The sequence below is a fragment of the Anser cygnoides genome, chromosome 3 (assembly GCF_040182565.1).
Source record: "Anser cygnoides isolate HZ-2024a breed goose chromosome 3, Taihu_goose_T2T_genome, whole genome shotgun sequence".
Classification (NCBI taxonomy): Eukaryota; Metazoa; Chordata; class Aves; order Anseriformes; family Anatidae; genus Anser; species Anser cygnoides.
Genome location: NC_089875.1, coordinates 119,953,528 through 119,971,425, shown reverse-complemented (window position 1 = coordinate 119,971,425; position 17,898 = coordinate 119,953,528). Strand labels below are relative to the sequence as shown.

Here is a 17,898-nt window from a genome sequence, read left to right as displayed (position 1 = left end):
TTGCTTTGGGAGGAGCAACAAGATTTGGCGATGTCTTTTGCAAACTCCACCGTGATAACTCTGCAGCCAACACACATCTGTAGCTGAGGTGTCTAAAATCCCTTTCTGTGCCTGACTTTTATCACTTTTCTTAAACGAGCAACTTCTCAGACAGGCTGAAGCTAACGTTGCTTTTTCTTAAATATATGAGCGGCTTCAGACTACTTATTGCAGACTGCAGAGAGTGCAGACACCTCACAAAACCCCAGAGACTTCAACAGGACTTTGCATAATGAAGGCTTACGTTGAAAATCTGACTCAGATCAACAGCAAGGCTGTGGAGGAGACAGCACAGCACTGGTGGATCGACAGTCCTTTTTGGGGGGAGAAGCCCAGCACTGAATACTGCAGCCTCACGCAGGCAAATTCCCAGAAAAAGCATTGCATAAAGCATTCATGACATAAGTGGAAGGACGTTAGAGGTTCGGCTAAATCTCATTAAGTCTTTAAGTAGCCACATGAAAAAAAATTAAGTGAAAGGAAACCTCCTTAAGAGGAGATTTATGCTGAAAAACTGGAATCCCTCTTACCTCACTAACTGCCTAGAATTGGGGTGTCTCCTTTAAGCTGGTCGTGTATGCTCCTTTCCATTCAGCGCAGGAGAGCAGGCACTTCTGAAGGGTGAAGCGGGCTAAGGATGGTTAATTCTGCAAGAAGTGAGGTGGATTATCCCCAGGGAGCGATTATCAATTAAGAAATAAAGGTTTGGGTTTGTGGGCTTTTTTTTGGTGTGTGTGTTAATATTATGTTTCCTTCCCCAAATGCACTGTGCAATTTATAACTAAGGTAAATCAGGGAAGTCCTCTGTCCAGTGCTGTCCAGAAATGTGAGAGAGATGGCCACGCTTTCACCTGTCCTCTCCAAAATCTCAGGGACAATTACAGTGAGTGAGGGACAAGGCTGCATCTTCTTCTGAGCCCTATCACTTCCTTTTGCCTAATGATAAGTGGTTGGTGTAAACGCACCACCCAGGTTCCCTCTAGGTTCCCTGGAGATACGTGCGGCCAGAGGGTGAGCATCTCATCTCACCTCCTTTGTGCCCTTTGGACACAGGCTGCCCCATGTTTTGGAGATATCCTTCCTCCTTCACCCTCCGTTGACACCAGAACATGGTTTAGTGATGGGACTCGGCAGGTCGGGTTGATGGTGGGACTTGATGATCCTGAAGGTCTTTTCCAACCTAGATGATCCTACGATTTTAGGGCTGTTTTAGACTCCTTGCCAGTTTCCCAGACAGCTGAGGTTGTAGCAGATGAATTGCTCACAAAGGGCCTGCATACCAACACCAGCTCCTTCCCCATACATATTCAGGAACCGATGGAGACCCATTTGTCCCAGCAACCACAGCACGAGGTACTTCAGCTCAGGATCTCAGCATGGATCTTCCAGGTCAGATCTGCTCACCCGATGGAGTACACTGCGTTCCTACTTCTTTTCTCTCTGTGCTATTTTCTGCTCTTCCCAAGTCATCAGGCAACGGCAGCTAAGCTGAGATCTGGTCTGCCTTGTGCCAAGGATATGATGAAGGAACGAATCCTGACCTTCAGGAAATCTCAGGAGCTGTTGTCCCAAGCTTTACAGAGGCTGGGACTTTACCTTAACTTCCAGCTCCAGCACTTCTGTTGCTGGTGGTGTCAGACCATGCAGGAGAACCTAATTATTGGGTGAGCAGAGGCCCATTAGTGAAACATGTCCATTTTTTGAGCTCTGAAGGAGCAATCAGCATAGATTCCCCCCAGACCTTTCAAGAGGTGCCTTTAAGAGTAAAATGGTTCTTGCAAAGCATGGTGAATTTTTTTCTCTTCCCTCTGTCCAATACATAGGGAAATCAGGAAATTAAGTGTTAGCCTGCTCACACCCCTGTCTGCCAGTCCTCACAGTGCTCCCTGCTGACTGCAACCACTTGCCCAGGAAGGACAAGATCAGCCCTTTCTGTTACCGTGCTCCTAAACATCTCTGGAGGAGATGCTCCGGGTCTGAGTAAGGACTTCGTTGACTCACTCTTCTCACCTCAACAGCTGTCTTAACATGGGAATCAGGAGAAAAAAGCAAAACTTCCTGATAGCCATTCCAGTAACCCTATTTCTACGGCTCCTTAAATAGGAGATGGAGACATAGTTGACCAGTGGAGAACACTGGAGCTTGGTTTGGCTTGCACCAGGCTTGGCATTGCAGTTTTAAGATTAGGACGGACTGGGGCTTGGAGGTGGGATGTATGACACGGAAAATGGAAAGTGGACCTTACTCTGGCACTGACTGAATCCATAAGAGACTGGGTGAATCATACGGAAACGGCTGGAGTCCGGACATATTATCATGGGCTGTACCAGGATTTATGAGCCCTGCTGCGGGCCTTTTTGCCAGCGTGCATCCCGCAGTGATGAGGCTGATGCTGGTCCTGTTTAGAGGCAGAACTGTCCTTCCCCGTCCTGTCTGACAAGCCACGCTCACCTAGACACCCCGAGCCAGAAGAAACCTGATTTGTAAACACATCGACATCCTAACAATATCTATCTCTATCTCCTTTGGTTTCTGCCTGCCTTCAGGGAAATCTCTGATGCTCCCCTTCATAATGGTTTCTCTCAGCAATTAATTTCCCTTTGCATAATTACGTGGCCAGGAGGGGGGGGAGACAGGAGCACAAATGAGCGTGGAGGAGCTCTAGGAAACCTTGCATTTGAGTCAGGAGCGCCGAGCAAGCCCTGCTGCTTGCATCCCTTGCGCTGTGCAGCAGGCAGCATCCCTGGGACGTGCAGGGTGCAGGCAGGGAGAAGGTGCTTTGGGGACCCGGAGGGCTCGGCGTGCTGGAGCGTGGCAGGGAAAGAGCCCTCCAGGGCTCGGCAAGAGGACGTGTGCTGCCTCAGAAGAGAGCGCAGGCTGCTCGGTTTGGTGGAGGAACGGAGGAACTGCATAGCTGGAGGAAGGGAGGGGGAAGAAAATGATGCAGCTTGTTCAGTGGATTAGGCAGCCATGCCTGGAAGTGGAGAACTGAAACAGCCGCAGATCTGAAAGCCGAGAGGGGTTATTTGGTCCTGTCGCCTGACTGCCCGCACAGCAGAGGCCAGCAAACTTCACCCAGCGCCTTCTGCAGCAAGTCCAACAATCTGCATAAGGCGTGGGCAAGCCTCCTAAGTTATGATTTGTACATTTTTAGCGGGGTTAATAGTAGCTGTTGGAAGCAGCAGGAAAAGGGCGCCGGCGAATGTGAGCAGCTCTAGCAGGAGTTGCAGAAATTCGTGTTCATTGTGGCAGCAGTGTGGAGGCCTGGAGAGCTCGTGATGAGAGGTTTCAGAAAAAGACTGCTTAAATAGGAGAAGGGAGACCTCCAGAAACCACTGTGATGGATGTGCCTAACGTATGGAGGAAGGGGAGAGGAGTCCAGCTCACTGCTGCTCGGGATAGCGGTGACCTTGGTTCCAACCAGCAAAAGTGAACCCCTGAAGAACTGCCTGATTCCAATCCCAGCACCAAGGAATTCCTCAGATATCCCAGAAATGGCATGCCACAAGGAGGCTGTTTTTGGGAAACACCGGCCAAGTGTCATCCCTGGTGTGTGGATTGTGCAGGGCCTGAATATCTCAGCAGTGCATCAGCTGATGCTGCTTCTGGTCCTTGTAGGGGACAGTTCTCCCTCAGCCTGGGGACTTGGCAGCCAGCTTTCCCATGGGCTGGTAGAGCTGCTCACCCCACGGCTGGGACAGCGGTTTATGCCTCTTGGCTGGGACAGGTGCCCCATGCTCCAGGACATCACTGCAGCAAAGGACATCAGAATTAGCCAACTCTCTGTGGCTGCTTCCACAATCCTGCTCATCTATCTATATATCTCCCTTTGCAGTGATACCTGCTCTACAACAACATCATTTCTACATAGTCCCCTCCACTGCTGTCACCCACCTATTTTCTTAGACTTGCTGAAAACTATGGTACCAATGACCAAGCTTTCTTTCCTGGGTACTCCTCGGTAAAGGTCCTACAGCCTTTACCTCTAAAACCAAGCTCCTTATACTGCACTTAACACCATCAGAGCATTGCACAGGCATTGAACCGTTTGTCCTCACAACTCGAATCCAAACCTGGCCAGTTTTATCATCCTACATACGTTGGGAGGGAAACTGAGGCAGAGGAGGATTGTGTTCACCCAGTGCCAGGCAGCATACGAATGCTGGCACTTCCAATCTCAGCAGAGATTGCCTGCCTCCTCCTGATAACGTCATAATTTCTCTGGACTGGGTGTGGAAGAGCTGAAACTCATCCTTTGAGTGATGCTGTGTTTTTTTTTCTCAGCAGAACGAGCAGAAATTTTACCCAGCAAACGCAGCACGGAGCTGGAATGAGATTTGTCCAAAGTGGCAGCCCCTTACGCCATGGGTTGCGTAGCACAACATCCAGCAGCAGCTGAGCACGGGGACACGGGGGGAGGCCAGGAGGATGGGGAGGGGAGGATGAGGGGGGCACTTACATGGTAATGTTTCTGCACGGTTCTTTTGGATCATTATGCAGAGCTGTAGCACCAGTTGAGGGGCGCTCTCGAGGAAAGTTTCCAGGAGGCGCAACATATTTACGTCTGCATATTCGTACATCATAGCCCAGTAGAAACGCCGCTGGTGTTCCTTCCGCCTCTGGCTCTGGATCCCCAGGTACATAGTTCGGATATACCTGCAGGAAACGGGAGGAAAAGCTGAGTGTGAGACTTCAGCATGCAATAAAATACCAGGGGAGTGGGGCTGTGGGTCAGCGCTATGGGGAGAGGAGGAATGGGAGTCTGGGGGGGACACAGGTTTTTCCGCAGCTCCAACAGCATCTCCTGCAGGATCTGAGGACAGCTCTTGCAATGCAAAAAATCTTTGACTTGCACCACCCAAATGTGGAGCGTGGGGGTAGGAAACGCTCATGAAACTCTTGCTCAAGAAAGCAACTCCTCTGCTTTGTTCTCTTGGCAAGAGGGGAAGCTACTTGACAAATGCTGGTCATGACACTTGCTGGTGGTTTGACAGACTGTCTAAGCCCCTTTAGTACTCTACCAAGGACCTTCCCTCATGGACCCCAGAGACCTGACCCCATTTCATCACAAGAGGAGCTACAGGACAGCACCGTCACCTTCAGCATGTGTGTGACCACAAGGCCACAGCTTGCCACTCATCAGCTATTGAGGTTTTGGGCAACAATGGACTAGAAGGAGGTGATGTGTGTGGACAGATGCTGCTCTGTTGGCTCTGTTTCCTATCAGGTATGCAAAAGACCTGCAAACCTCACCCTGGGAACACAGCTTCCCTCGAGAGACCCTCTGGCCAACCTCTGTAAACAGCAATGTTCAAGTCAGGGCAGCACGAGCTGCCCAGATGTCACGAGACTCACAGTGTTTTAAGAAAGTAAGTCTCCTAACAGGTTCCTTGCTAGTTTTTGTTGATAGCAATGACCTAATACCAGCCCTCTTTCTTTCCTCACCCGGAGGGGTGGCTGTAAGCTTGTGCTCTGAAATTTGGCGTGGGAATCATTTCACCTAACGCTGACCCTAAAACTGGCCATGTAGGCTGGTCAACGGAGAGAAACCTCCCTCCCGACACCATTCACCTGTCCCATCGCGGAAGCCAGCATGAGGGTGGGCTGAAGTGCCTTCTGGAGACACCGGGGAGGTTTTTTTGTCAAACCGATGAGATCATCGGAGAGAGATTGCACAGCAGGGAGGAGAGGGAGGAAGGAATGCAGGAGCTGAGAGCCCCCATGTCTGTCCCCAAGTTGCAGCCTGGCCCAGGGAGCTGGGAGGGAAGCAGCGGCAGCTCTGCAAGCCCTGCCCTTTCTCAAGCACCTCGTCCTTCCTTCTGTTCGCTGCTCACGACCACAGAAAACAAATTAAAAAAAAAAATTCAAAATTAAAAAAAAAAAAAAAAGACACAGAGGGCGCAAAAAATGACGCAGGAAAGCCACCAGATGGGGCTCGACACTCGAGAAACTGCTACACCGATCACCCAGGACACAGGTGACAGCCGTGGGACAGCCCCAGCTGAGCCCGAGTGGGGTGGAAGTGCCCGTGGAAGCAGCTGCTCTCCCCCTGACACCAGCTCTCCTCCCGCACGCCCGGTGCCACCGCTCGTCGTCGTTATTTCCCCGAAAGTCGCCAGCCCCAAAAGCTGCAGGATGACACAGGAATCCTGCCTTCCCTTCGTATGCGCAAGAAATTAAATAAATGTTGTTTAGCTGGAAAGGCAGCGCTGGGGAGAGTGAGCTGCCGCCCTTGTTGCTCAAGGAGAAAGCAGAGGAAAGGAGCATGCAGCTCGTTTTCATAACATCAGTGACACAGGGCGACCAAAAACAAAGGTGGTAGTGTCCGTAAGGTGCTGCCCACATGCATTTGGGCAAAGACAGCATCATCTCTGCCCAGCTTTCTCCACAGAGACATTCACCCAAGCCTTCCTGTCACCCTGTGTGGGTAGCCCCTCTCCAGGAGCTCCCATTCCTGCTAGGACATGAAGCCTAAGCTCATCTGCTGATGGCTAAGGCACTAATTTCTCATCATCTCAGCCCCAGGCAAGGAGAATTTGTTACCTTTCACCCTGCAGCAGTCTTTTACCCGCTTGTACACAGTTACCATGTAAACCCCCAGTCTTCTTTCTCCTGACTCAAAAAAAAAAAAAAAAAAAAAATGGTATTTTTCTCTCAGTCCCTTCTCACAGCTCACTTTTTCTTGACCTCTGTGCTTCTACATTGCTGTCCCCAGTTGTTGATGGTTTTTAAAGCCATGTTTGCTTTTTTGAGGACTACAGGTTGGCAGAAGCAAACTATCACGACGACACTGAGTCAGTCAAACCGACTAAGCAGAAACAAACAGAAGGGGCACTATGTCCTGCAATGATCTCTCTTTGAGCTCTAGGGATTCGCCACCATCCCACAGTTCAAGCATGAATGTTTCTGACTGGCCACAGTGGGAGGAGATGCCACCTGTTCATGGAGGTAACACACAGGAAAGAATGTAAAAATGGTGGTGGCCTTGCTTGAGGACTTCCAGAGGTCCCTTCTAGCTCGTGTCGATCCTCTTGTCAACCAGCACCCCCAGGTCTTCTCTTCAGGGCTGCTCTCAATCCTTTCTCCACCCAGCCTGTGTTTGTGCCTGGGATCGCCCCAGCCCAGACGCAGGACCTTGCCCTTGGCCTTGTAGACCCTGATGAGGTTACACAGGCCCACCTCTCAGGCCTGTCCAGGTCCCTCTGGATGACAGTTGGGGAAACGGAGTCACGGATCACCAAGAGGGCTCTCCCAGAGTCCTCTAAACAGGTAGAGAGGAGAACCAAGATGTCTCAGTGGCCGCTCAGGCCTCTGACCATGGCAGCACAAACCCAGGAGCAAAGCAGCACTCGACCTCCTGACAGTCCTCCGCACAGGGCAGCTACATTTCCTTGATGCCATAAGGCCCAGCCCTGCCCAATCTGCTCTGTGCTGGAAGACCAGCAGGACAAATTGCCACATGGCACTGCGACCTCAAGGAGTCCCTTGGCATAATTTTGGCCAGCAAGACGTCACGGCCTCCCAAACGAACAGCACATGAAGAGAACAGCCCCAAGGACCCTTTGCAGCAGAAGTGACGCGAACTTCCCTTTGGTCCTCTCCACCTTCCAGCCTTCACCCACATCCCTTGTGTAACACCCCTTGAATTTTACCTCCAGAAAGGAGGGAAGGTTTTGACTTTTGAGCCTGCCAAGATGTCTCTGCTGTCACCAGGAGGTGTTTATGGACTCTGCTCATCAGCCACATCAGGCCAGGACCAGAGCCACGTCTTCCATGTGGCCCATGCTGGCCCCAGATCACCACCAGGAGATGACATACCACATACTCTTTGGTCCATACAGAAATATGTTGCTCTCTCTTTAGCATTGTTCAGCCCCAAATCTGACAAAGAGAGGAAGGGAGGGAGTAGAGACCCATTCCGCCTTGATACCAGTCAACTGGGGAATTTTCAGCAGAGAAAATCCTACAGCAGCTGGGAACGGCAGTATTTCTACCTGGTAAGCTTTCAACACCTAATACATAACTAATTAATCAATATAAATTTTCAGCCAGCTTTAACATTGACAGTGCTTAATCCTCTTTACGAACACGTATGTACAGCACTGGTGTAAGCAGTTTTATTCCATTATATCTCTTTCTTCTTTGTGGTATTTTATTTATTTGTTTAAGGGCTTTTTCCTCCTTTTGCTAATACTGGTTAAGTGTAGACAAACTCTGAGAAAAAAGAGATCAATGTCATTTCACCTGAAATTTGTTGTTCTCGGTCAAGCCAGTAGCAAACAGGATTCTATAATTAGACTTTCAAATCCATATTCAGGCCTGATCTTCAATCTTTAGCAACATGATGCTTCCTCTTATGTCAGTGAAAGCCATTCACCGCTCTGTGCTTTTGAAAATTAGGCTAATTTATTTATTTAAGAGCTTAATTTTGGATACAGAAGCCTAACTTTGGGCTCTTTATTGTTTTTTGAATGCTGGCTATTTTTGTATACGAGTGTGTGTATTTGTGTGTACTCGTGTATTTTTAGTTCTAAGTCCCATCATGGTTTCAAGAGATAGAACTAATTTGGGGCTGGGGGGGGCGATTCGGGATTTTTTTCCTTTAAATGCACAAAGGGTTGGCTGTCCCCTCTGTTCTGGCAGGGTTCCCAGCATTCCTGTTGGTATAATTACCCTCATGCTTATTTACTACGTATGCTGCAGCAGCACACAAACCACGCGGGGCAAAGTCACCGTTGTTCTTGTGCCAAAACACATTTTTTGAGGAGCCAAAGCCATCAGTTTCAGAAATGTGGTCAAATAATCTTTGGGGAGGACCCCAGGGTGCCACCAGGAGAGAGAAGAGGAGAGGTTCCTGCTATAAAAAATAAAACCGCCCGTGGTCCCGTGGAAAGGGACGCTTCACGTGGATGACAAAGACTGCTTAGCAGAAACGTTCAGAGACAGGATTATGGAGTCAGAGCCTCCGTCCGTACCATTAAAAAGAAACCAAACAGCAGCCTTTGTCCTTGGCCAGCTGGCATCGCTTGATTCCACGTGGCTACATCCGTGCTGGCTGGCCTTTGCCAAAATTGCCAGAGACTGCGTTGACACTTTAGCAGTGGGGACTACTGCAGGATAATGTCTGTGCCTTGGCACGGCACAGTTTACAGAGGCGGTTCCGAGTACCACCAGCAGAAAGCGCAGGAGGATGCCTCAGGCAACAGGCTGGCTTGAAATGAAGAGGATGCTGGCGTGTAAGAGGGCTGCAGAAGCATGTTTCTAAGACCCTGGGCTGTGTTTTGAGGGAATCACTGTCCTGAGGGCCTGTCCCACACAACCGCAAGCTGACCAAGGTCAGGAATCTCACCCTTCATCTACAGTAGTCAACAAAAGACGTGGGCCTGATCACTTTTCCTGAGGCCAGCTGGCCCAGACTGACCACAGAAAGGAGCTCTGTCATGCCCCAAAAGCAGGTAGTAGCCTTCAGGCTCAGGATTGGGTATGATCCCTGGCCCCTGCTCAGTCCTGAACCTTGCCAAGTTTCTGATTATTTGGGACAGCACTAGTACACCTTGACCAATCTAGCAATTATACTACAATTTAGCAGCCTGATGAAGTTATAGTGCCCAGGACCAGGTCTTGAAATTGCCTATAGGTATATGGAAAGATGGAAAGGAATGGGATTGAGGCTACTCAGACCCCTCCCAACAACTTCACGTTAGGAACATCTTCTTGACCATGCACAACCAAACCTACTTCTGCTTTCGGAGAAGTTAAGTCTGGCTTAAAAATGAGAGAGCATTTCTGATCTCAAGGGTCATTTTTCAGCCCCCTAAGAGGGTCATAGACACTAGAGGGACACTAGAGGACTTCCCACCTAGAGGTCAGAAAAGGACTGCTAGGAAAAGAAAAAAAAATAACTCTGCTATGTAGGTTGCAACTTGCTCTTGCAGCACCTTACATGCACGCCCTTTTGGCTTAATAGGTTTTTCTCATTTCTCTCCAGCCAGCTCTCCTCCCCAGGGCACTACAGGCACATGGTGATGTCCTAGGTGTTGCAGTAGCAACGCGCGTTGGGTGGGTGGCCAACATCTCCCTCACCATCTTGAAGCACCAGCCTTCTCCCTGGTGCTCACCCCTGGGAGAAGAGGGGTGGGATGGGTTGAGTTATTCAGCTGGTGGCTCCCCCTCCTACCGCCTCCTCCGCAGGCACTCCTGCTAGCTCTTGCAAGGGGCCATTATCCTTACGCACCAGAGGGTGTTTGCAGATTAAAAGCCCACTCCTTGGAAGGGAGGAAATGAGGACATGTGTAACTGCTCGGCTGGAAGGCTTGAAGTGGAGGCTGGCTGAACATACCCTTAAAACGAGGTTATGTAAGGCCAGATCTCAGCTGGAGCGAGCTGGCATCCATAGGGCTCTGGCAATTTACACCAGCTGAGGCTTTGGCCCGCTTTTTTAATTTTAATGAATTATTTTCATTCTAACGGATATAAAAGGAATATAAGATGCCGCGCTCAAGCGACAGGGGAGCATGAAAGTAAAATGCTGTCTATTAAAAAAATCAAAATCAAACTTACAGTTACCACCACAATTAACGTGCTCAATATCAACATTTGTTAGCGATTTTTTTTCTTTGTTATATTGTTGCAAGCTAGCAATAAGGATTCACAGATGGATAATTATTGTTCCTAGTTCGAGTATCAAAGCAGTAACTACAGACCCCAGCCAGGTGCCAACACACCGTGGCTTCATCTGGCTGCTTCCATGGCACCAAACTCCCCCAGAACAAGGAGTCTGCATCCAAACCACCTTGGGGAACAGTTCCTGGCCCTTGGCTAATCCCCAAACGGTGCAAAGGGCTTGGTTGCACCACTGCTGGCTGTCTTGGGCCCAAACCATGCTGGGGACCATTGTTAAACTGGGAAATATCACTTACCATCTCAGAAGCAAGGAAGGAGACTTCAAATCTTCCTCACAGGCCACCCCAACCACACACAAATAACTCTCTAGGGATTTTGGAGGCCTTCATCAGGGCCGTGGTTTTCAGAGCTTTCTGAAGTCTTGCCCTTTTGGCATTTCTTGATGGGGTTTATACCTCAGAACAAATAAAATGCAGCAAGAAGTGTGTTCCTCAAGTATTTCAGTCCTTCTACCTTGCAATTTCTGCCCTCTCCTGCTTGGTAAACACGCTTTAGTGTGCAACTACCCTTTATTTAGATAATTGCTTCTATCCGCACCTATTAAGCAATTAATAATCTCCATTCCCTGCCTTCCTTATTTGAGGATAATGTTGCTAAACACAAAACAAGCTTGTTCTAAGCTTCAGAGATACTTAAAATGCTTAAATATGGGACATGATGTCATTTATGAGTTCTGTAGACCACTAGGTCATGGAGAACAGTGTCTTTCCTAGGACACAGAGTTTATCGTTATCTTAACGCTGAACCTAGAACTCCAATATTGGACTTTGTTCACCTTTCAACCTATCACAATATCGCTGTGGTCCAGGATCAGGCTTAGAAGTCACTCACAACCAGATTACACCACACTATTTCATCAAGAAGGCAAGAAAAATTGATTTTTTGGCCTATATTAACATTTTTTGAGTTAAACTGAGCCAAGGCCTGCCTCAACCCATTTTCTAGCATTTTCTAGCATCCAGACATTCCTGTTGGCTCATTATTTCCCTGTCCCAGCTTGAAAACTTCTTTTTGAGTAGGATTCTCAATATTAGCCAAGATCTGTTTCCTTTAAAGCCAAAGGGTCAAGTCAAATCAAACTTTCTGAAAACCCCTAGTTCATAGAGGTGATGACCAACACTTCAGAGAAAATACTTGCCTTCATGTGATTCATAACCCTACTCTTAAAATGCGTGTACGAGAGGGGATGATATTTGAATGCCCATTTATATTAGAAGGTCATTTTGTGAAACTATTTGCATCCATAATATCTAATCGAAAGAATGACAGTGCCAGTCTTCTGCTGCGTGAGAGAAACTGTAATCATTCTGTATTTTAAGCTAGCCTAGAGCTGTTTTAAAACACAGATGGCTTTACTATACACCTACCAAGAGAGAGGCATATGATCTATTTTACAAAACTTACACTGGGGAGGATCCTGTCACAGTGTGATAGAGTAATTTGCGTTGGAAGGGAGCTCCAGATGTCTCTGGACCAACCTCCCCTCAAAGTAGGGATAACTTCAAAGTTAGAGGAGGTTGGTCATGGCTTTGTGCAGCTGAGTGTTGCAAATCTCCAGAGATGGCCACTCCACGGCCTCCCTGGGCAACCCTTTCCAGTATTTAACCGCAATCGTTGCAGAAATGATTTTCCTCCCAAGATCATTTTCGCTACTTAAAGAAAGCCTACAAATCAACCCCCCCCCCCCCCCCCCCCCCCCTTGGAAAGAGTCAATTCAATCCAATAGATGGAAAGAGGCAATGAAATCACAGTGCTGCAGGGTTGTGTTTTTTTTTTTTTTTTTTTAGGATCTGGTTCCCACAGCTTTGATATTTGCAGGTTGATTTAACTTATGGCTGATTATCTGGGGGGGGGGGCTCTGGTACAGACAGCAGGGAGCTGTGATTGATAATTTCAGGGTAATATTCCCAGCTCCTCTGCAATTACTGCTTTGGTTGCGATGCCAGCAGAACGGGCCGTGTACCTACATTGCCTCCTCCAGGACGTTGTCCACGTGTTCAATTCCCTTTTTACTGGTGGTTTAAGCAGATATTTGGGACTGTGAGACCACATGGCAGAGCTGCAGGTGTGCTTTTCATCCTGCTGCCAGTACCAGGGTTCGTAACCTCCAACAGATACATGGGGCAGAAAACTGGGGCGAAGGCATCACCGCAGCTACGGCTGCCGGAGGCTGGAAACGCATGAGCTGTCTGTACCCGTGCTGCTCAGGCTGGGGGTTGTTGCTGGGATTCATCTCTGCGACTGTTCTCCTTTCGTAGCTGCAGAGTATTTTTCTCTGACTCACGGACTGAAAGATCACAACCAGGAGAAGAGAAACATATCATAAGAAAGTGCTAGCCCCACTTTCTGCCACTAACTTGTCAAACTTTTCAAAATCTGGTTGTATTGAAAAAAAAATAATGTATGCTTAGCCTGGCATACAGCTCTTTATTGCAGAAGTAGTCATGACCATGTCATTGGTTGTTCATTACAACCACAGTTTTGCCAGCTGCTCTCCCCCCAGTTATTCCTTTCCTGCATCCCCATGGGCTGTGGGGCTCCCCAGGATATCTGTCAGTTTGCAGAATCCCCATTTCCAGATCTTTGCTCAGTAAATCAATAGAGCAGCAGAGAATAGCTTTGTAGTGGGAGCTACTACACTTTCAAGATGGGCTTGTAGAAATCATGTTTACGTTTTGACTTGTCAATTATTTCATGAGGTGTACAGCCCTAAAACAGGGAAGAAATAAAAAAAAAAAAAGGACCTTTTCAGCACCATGCCATGAACGTCTCCCAATTTTTATTTTAACGTGTGACGCATCTTCAGTGCTGTGCAAAGGAGCAGGCAGGGCAGCGGGGGCTGCAGGAGAGGGCACCGAAGTGCGGGGTGCTGCAGAGACATGTCACAGCATCTACCGCACGTGGGACGGTCTCGCGTCCTAGCGCTGAGCCAAATGCCCTCTGCCGTCACAGATCCTCCCCAAATTAGTTATGAATTCTTAAGCCCCAGTGCCTTCCCTATTTTACACATACTTATTTACTTAAAGTATACTCCGATACCTAGTGCTATCGCCTCTGGCAAAGCCTTCTGTTTTAAATCAAAGCTGTTAAACAGCTTTATGCCGAAAGAAAGAAGTTGAACTCAGACCGAATTTTCGCTTCAAGAGCATTTGAGCTAACAGGGTTTAAAGTCAGGGTCCTTCTTTTGGAAATAAAAGTGGTCCCAGTCCAGTAAACCTTACAAGAATGGATGCAGCCAAGAACCTTGAAAGTAAATGGAGGTCTTTCGAGTGACCTCTTGGCTCCTAGCAAAGGGAAGTTTCAGGGCAAACCCAGAGAAATGCCTGAGGGCTCAAAAAATGTGAGTATTCAAGGACGTGATACTGCAGAGACACATGGGAATAGTCACCTTGCCCTTTCTATAGGATGGACCACGTTAACCTGGATTTCTTGAGAGACAACTTGGCATCCTGTGGACTCACGAGAGCCACTGGAAACCTCCAGGGAAGCTGAGTGTGCTTTGGTTTGGGAACTTCATGAAGACAGGGACATGTCTTTGTCTCCTCACAGCTCTCTGCAAGCCCCCAGGACCCCTTGGTGGAGGTTGCAGAGTGGCGGAGGGGAAAGCATTGGCTGTAGCTATCTGTGAGCCCCTGGAGATGGAGACCTATTTCGGTGGCTTTCTTTTCTATGGGTCTTCAATTTCCTGGAGGATTTAATAGGCCAGTTTTGGGGTAGCGGGTCCAAAGATATGAAGAGAGACAGCAGGTAGCCTGCAGATTAGACCCTCAAAAACTGATGTGGACCCCAGAAACAAAGAGGACCACAACGGGCTGCTGGTCCCTGTGGTCAGAGGGAAACATTTCCCATTCCCAGGCTCTGGCGAAGGGGAGTCACATCTCCCACAGGGACACCAAGGATATGGATTCTGGGGTAGTATTTACTGAATGTACAGTATTTACTCCCTCCCTGGCCATCCCGGTCACTGATGGTGAAGTAGGACCTGAAGTCACTCGATCACTTTCCCATGCAGCCACTAGGGTTGTGGCTTTGTGGAGCTGAGGGGGGGCGTCCCTGCTGGAGAGGACTGGATCCCCAAAGGGCCAGGAAAAAAAAAAATGGTGCTGCTCAGCAGTAACTGAGGATGCCAGGGTCCATCCCAGCCTTGCAAGGGACTGCCACAGCCCTGGGGCTCGACACTCAGCGGCACGTCCCCGGCTTGTGGATGCCGCAGGGGTCAGCAGCATCCCCGGAGCAGGGCTCCCGACGCGGCGGCACTGCACAAGAGCTGAGGCTGTCGCCTTCGCTTTGCTGTCTGCTGGAGGAAAAAGGAGCTAAGAACTGGGTGAGCGCCTGTGAAATCCTGGAAGAACGGCCTCAGATCCCGGCTATTTTTAGTTTCGCAGAAGCTGTGCATACATTAGCAGGGGCCTGCCTTCCTCTCCGGGTGCGCTGAGCTCTGAGAAATCACACGGCGTCCTCCCAGCCTGCCAGGAAAGAGATTATCCCTTGTTGTTTCTCTGCTGTCAGCCACATCCAGGCCAGCCACCTTTGGATGGACACTGACGGGGACCAAAAAGGGGCTGGAAAGGCCTTCATGGCCATCTTGGCTCTAGTTGGTGGAGGCGGATTTGGGGTCTTTGCCCTGTGGCCCGTATATCATTCGAGGTCGGGTTGGATGGGGCTTTGGGCATCCTGATCTAGTGGGAGGTGTCCCTGCCCATGGCAGGGGGTTGGAACTAGAGGACCTTTAGGTCCCTTCCAACCCAAATGATGCTGTGATTATATGATTACATCCAAGAGCAGGGGTCTTTGGTCTGACTGTTCCTCTCTGACTCCCATCACCATCACCTCTTGCTGGGAAACAGCCGGGCTGAGAGGGGCAGGGAGTTGTTCAAAGCGTTTCCAGGACCCAAGAGTTGATGCCTCAACTCCACCCCAACAACCTGTAACGATGGCCAAGCTGGCTGTCACTCATGAATTGTCACAAATCACACCCACCATGAGGTGCTTAACCCTATTCTGACATCTCCTGGCCACGCAATCTGCTGGGAAGCCAGACCTCATCGCCACACAGGCTCCTGAAACGCTCGGCGTAGCATCTCCTTCCTCCCACTGGCTGTGCCCCCGCTGGTCTAGACGTGTCCCACCAGGAAAACCATGAAGGGGATGAGGCCAGGGATGGGCAGAGGCGAGAGATGACAAGTGCTGAAATACACGATGCCAATGAACACGCAGTTAACAGAAAACAATGATGTTTATTTCTTCTCTGCTTCCTTCAGGAGCGGATGAAAAGCAATGCCTGCGCGAGGTGCACGCAGCCCATCTCTGCACTTCACACCCACGGTGCCTGTCAGCTCCGCTGCCCGTGCACTTTAACATTTTCCAGCTCTTTAATATTTATTACCTCTGCCGCTTTGTGTTACTCATCAGCTATTCCTGGCCAGAGGAAATGTGCTGGCGGGTTGTGAAGCGTGTATGCACTCTGCTCTTTAAGGGGGCTGCGAGTACAACCGCAGGCTTGCAAACACGCACGCACGTGCAGACACCGCGCTGCATTCGGGCGTCACGGCCTCCTGGAGCCTTGGAGGTATGGCTATGAGGGAATCAAACAAAACCCATCACCCCCCTGAAGTGGCTAGGTGGCTTTTCCAAGGCTGCAGAGATGTGGAAAGGCATCAAGAGAGGAGGCACAGCACTTTCGGAAGGTACAGGAGCCCTTAACTCTGCGCATTTGTGCTGAGCCCTGCAGAAACGCCCCTTTCCCCCTTGGCATGCTTAGGAAGTTCGCAGCAGCATCGTTCCCTGCTTCACCTGCAGTGATGTTACGGGTCTCCTCGCATCCCCGGGATTAACCACGAGCATCCCAGCAGCTTGCCTGCTTGCAGCACTAATTCCAGCTGCCACGGGCTCAGTGGCTCCCAGTAAGGATATAATACTGCAGCGCAGCAAGCTGAGCTACACAGGAGCCGATGGGTGGCTGCACTTGCAGCTGTTTCCTTTAATAAGCAGCTCCTAATTAAGACTGGCTCTAAAAAACAGGGCAAAGAGGGCTACCTTCAAGTGGTCACGATCAGGTGAGGAAACAGGCACGGCAGGGCACGGTATTGTAGTAATTTTTCTCGTAATTTTTCTCTTTCCTTTTCTCTTACTAATTTAAAAGGAGCTTTCTGCTCGGAGCTTCACAGAAGTGAAGGCACCTGAGCACGTCTCCTCTCCTCCATCCTGCGGGCACAGCCGAGCCTTCTCGCTGCAGAGCACACGTGCTGGAGGACAGTTTGTCCAAGTGACACAAACGCAGCTGCAGGAGCTTTCTACCAGCAGACAGCATCTGCGAGGTGCGGGATCCTGGAGCCCTGCCCAAGGGACTGATGTTCACGCACAGTTAGGTGCAGAAACGGAGGCAGGGAGGTCAAGTGACTTTCCCCGAGCTCCTGGGGAAATTTGGGTGTTGGGGGGTGTTTCTCCGTCTGGGAGGTCCTTGTCTCCCTGTCCCTGCTGGACTGGCTCCTCGTCTCCTTTGGGATGTGCAAGGTGAGCGCCTGACACAAATGAAAATTAAGCCTTTCCATCTCACACATGTCCTTTCAACCTCCTGCTACTCAAAATGCTTCCCCAGCCCAATCGAATGCCTCTTGCATGCCTGATACAGCCGACGCAGCTGCCCCGCGCCGCGCGGGGGATGTTTGCATTAACATTGACTATCGTAAATGCTTAGACGAGATATATCCCAGAAGCACCAATAAATTGCTGAACGCATTGATCTAGACATGACTCAGGAGTCACCACTGAATAATCTCCTTAGGCACCTTCCTCTGGCTGAGCCCGGGCTGAGTTTCTGCTCTCATCAGCAAAGCAGTAGAGGTCTCTTCCATCTTGCGCTTCTCCAGGGGCAGGCCAGCTCAAGTGACACGTGGGGGCTATTGATCCCTGTAACGAATGAATGGATTTTCCCCTCCTGTGCTCACACACACACGTGGAATAACTCAGTACCTCCGTCACTTACTGCCCAAGTGCCTCTCCGAAGCGCAAACACAACCTTTCCCTGCTGGCGTTGCACCCCGCCTCCAAAGCCCTGATTTTGGCTCCTCTCTTTTCTCCTACCTCCTCTGATCTTGCAGGGCATTGGCTCCTGGAGGCAGGATTTAACCTTGTGTGGCGACGCAAGGATCCTAGGCAGTGAGGAACATGAAAGGT

At 49.7% G+C, this 17,898-nt stretch overlaps 1 protein-coding gene across 1 annotated transcript in view; it reads right to left on the bottom strand.

The window, feature by feature from the left end:
* Positions 1-17,898, bottom strand: part of XKR6 (XK related 6) — a 193,187-nt gene that overhangs the window by 59,231 nt on the left and 116,058 nt on the right. Inside the window, exon 2 of the mRNA XM_048079285.2 lies at positions 4,499-4,695. Coding sequence (XP_047935242.2) covers positions 4,499-4,695 — 197 coding nt within the window. The remainder of the gene's footprint in view (positions 1-4,498; positions 4,696-17,898) is intronic.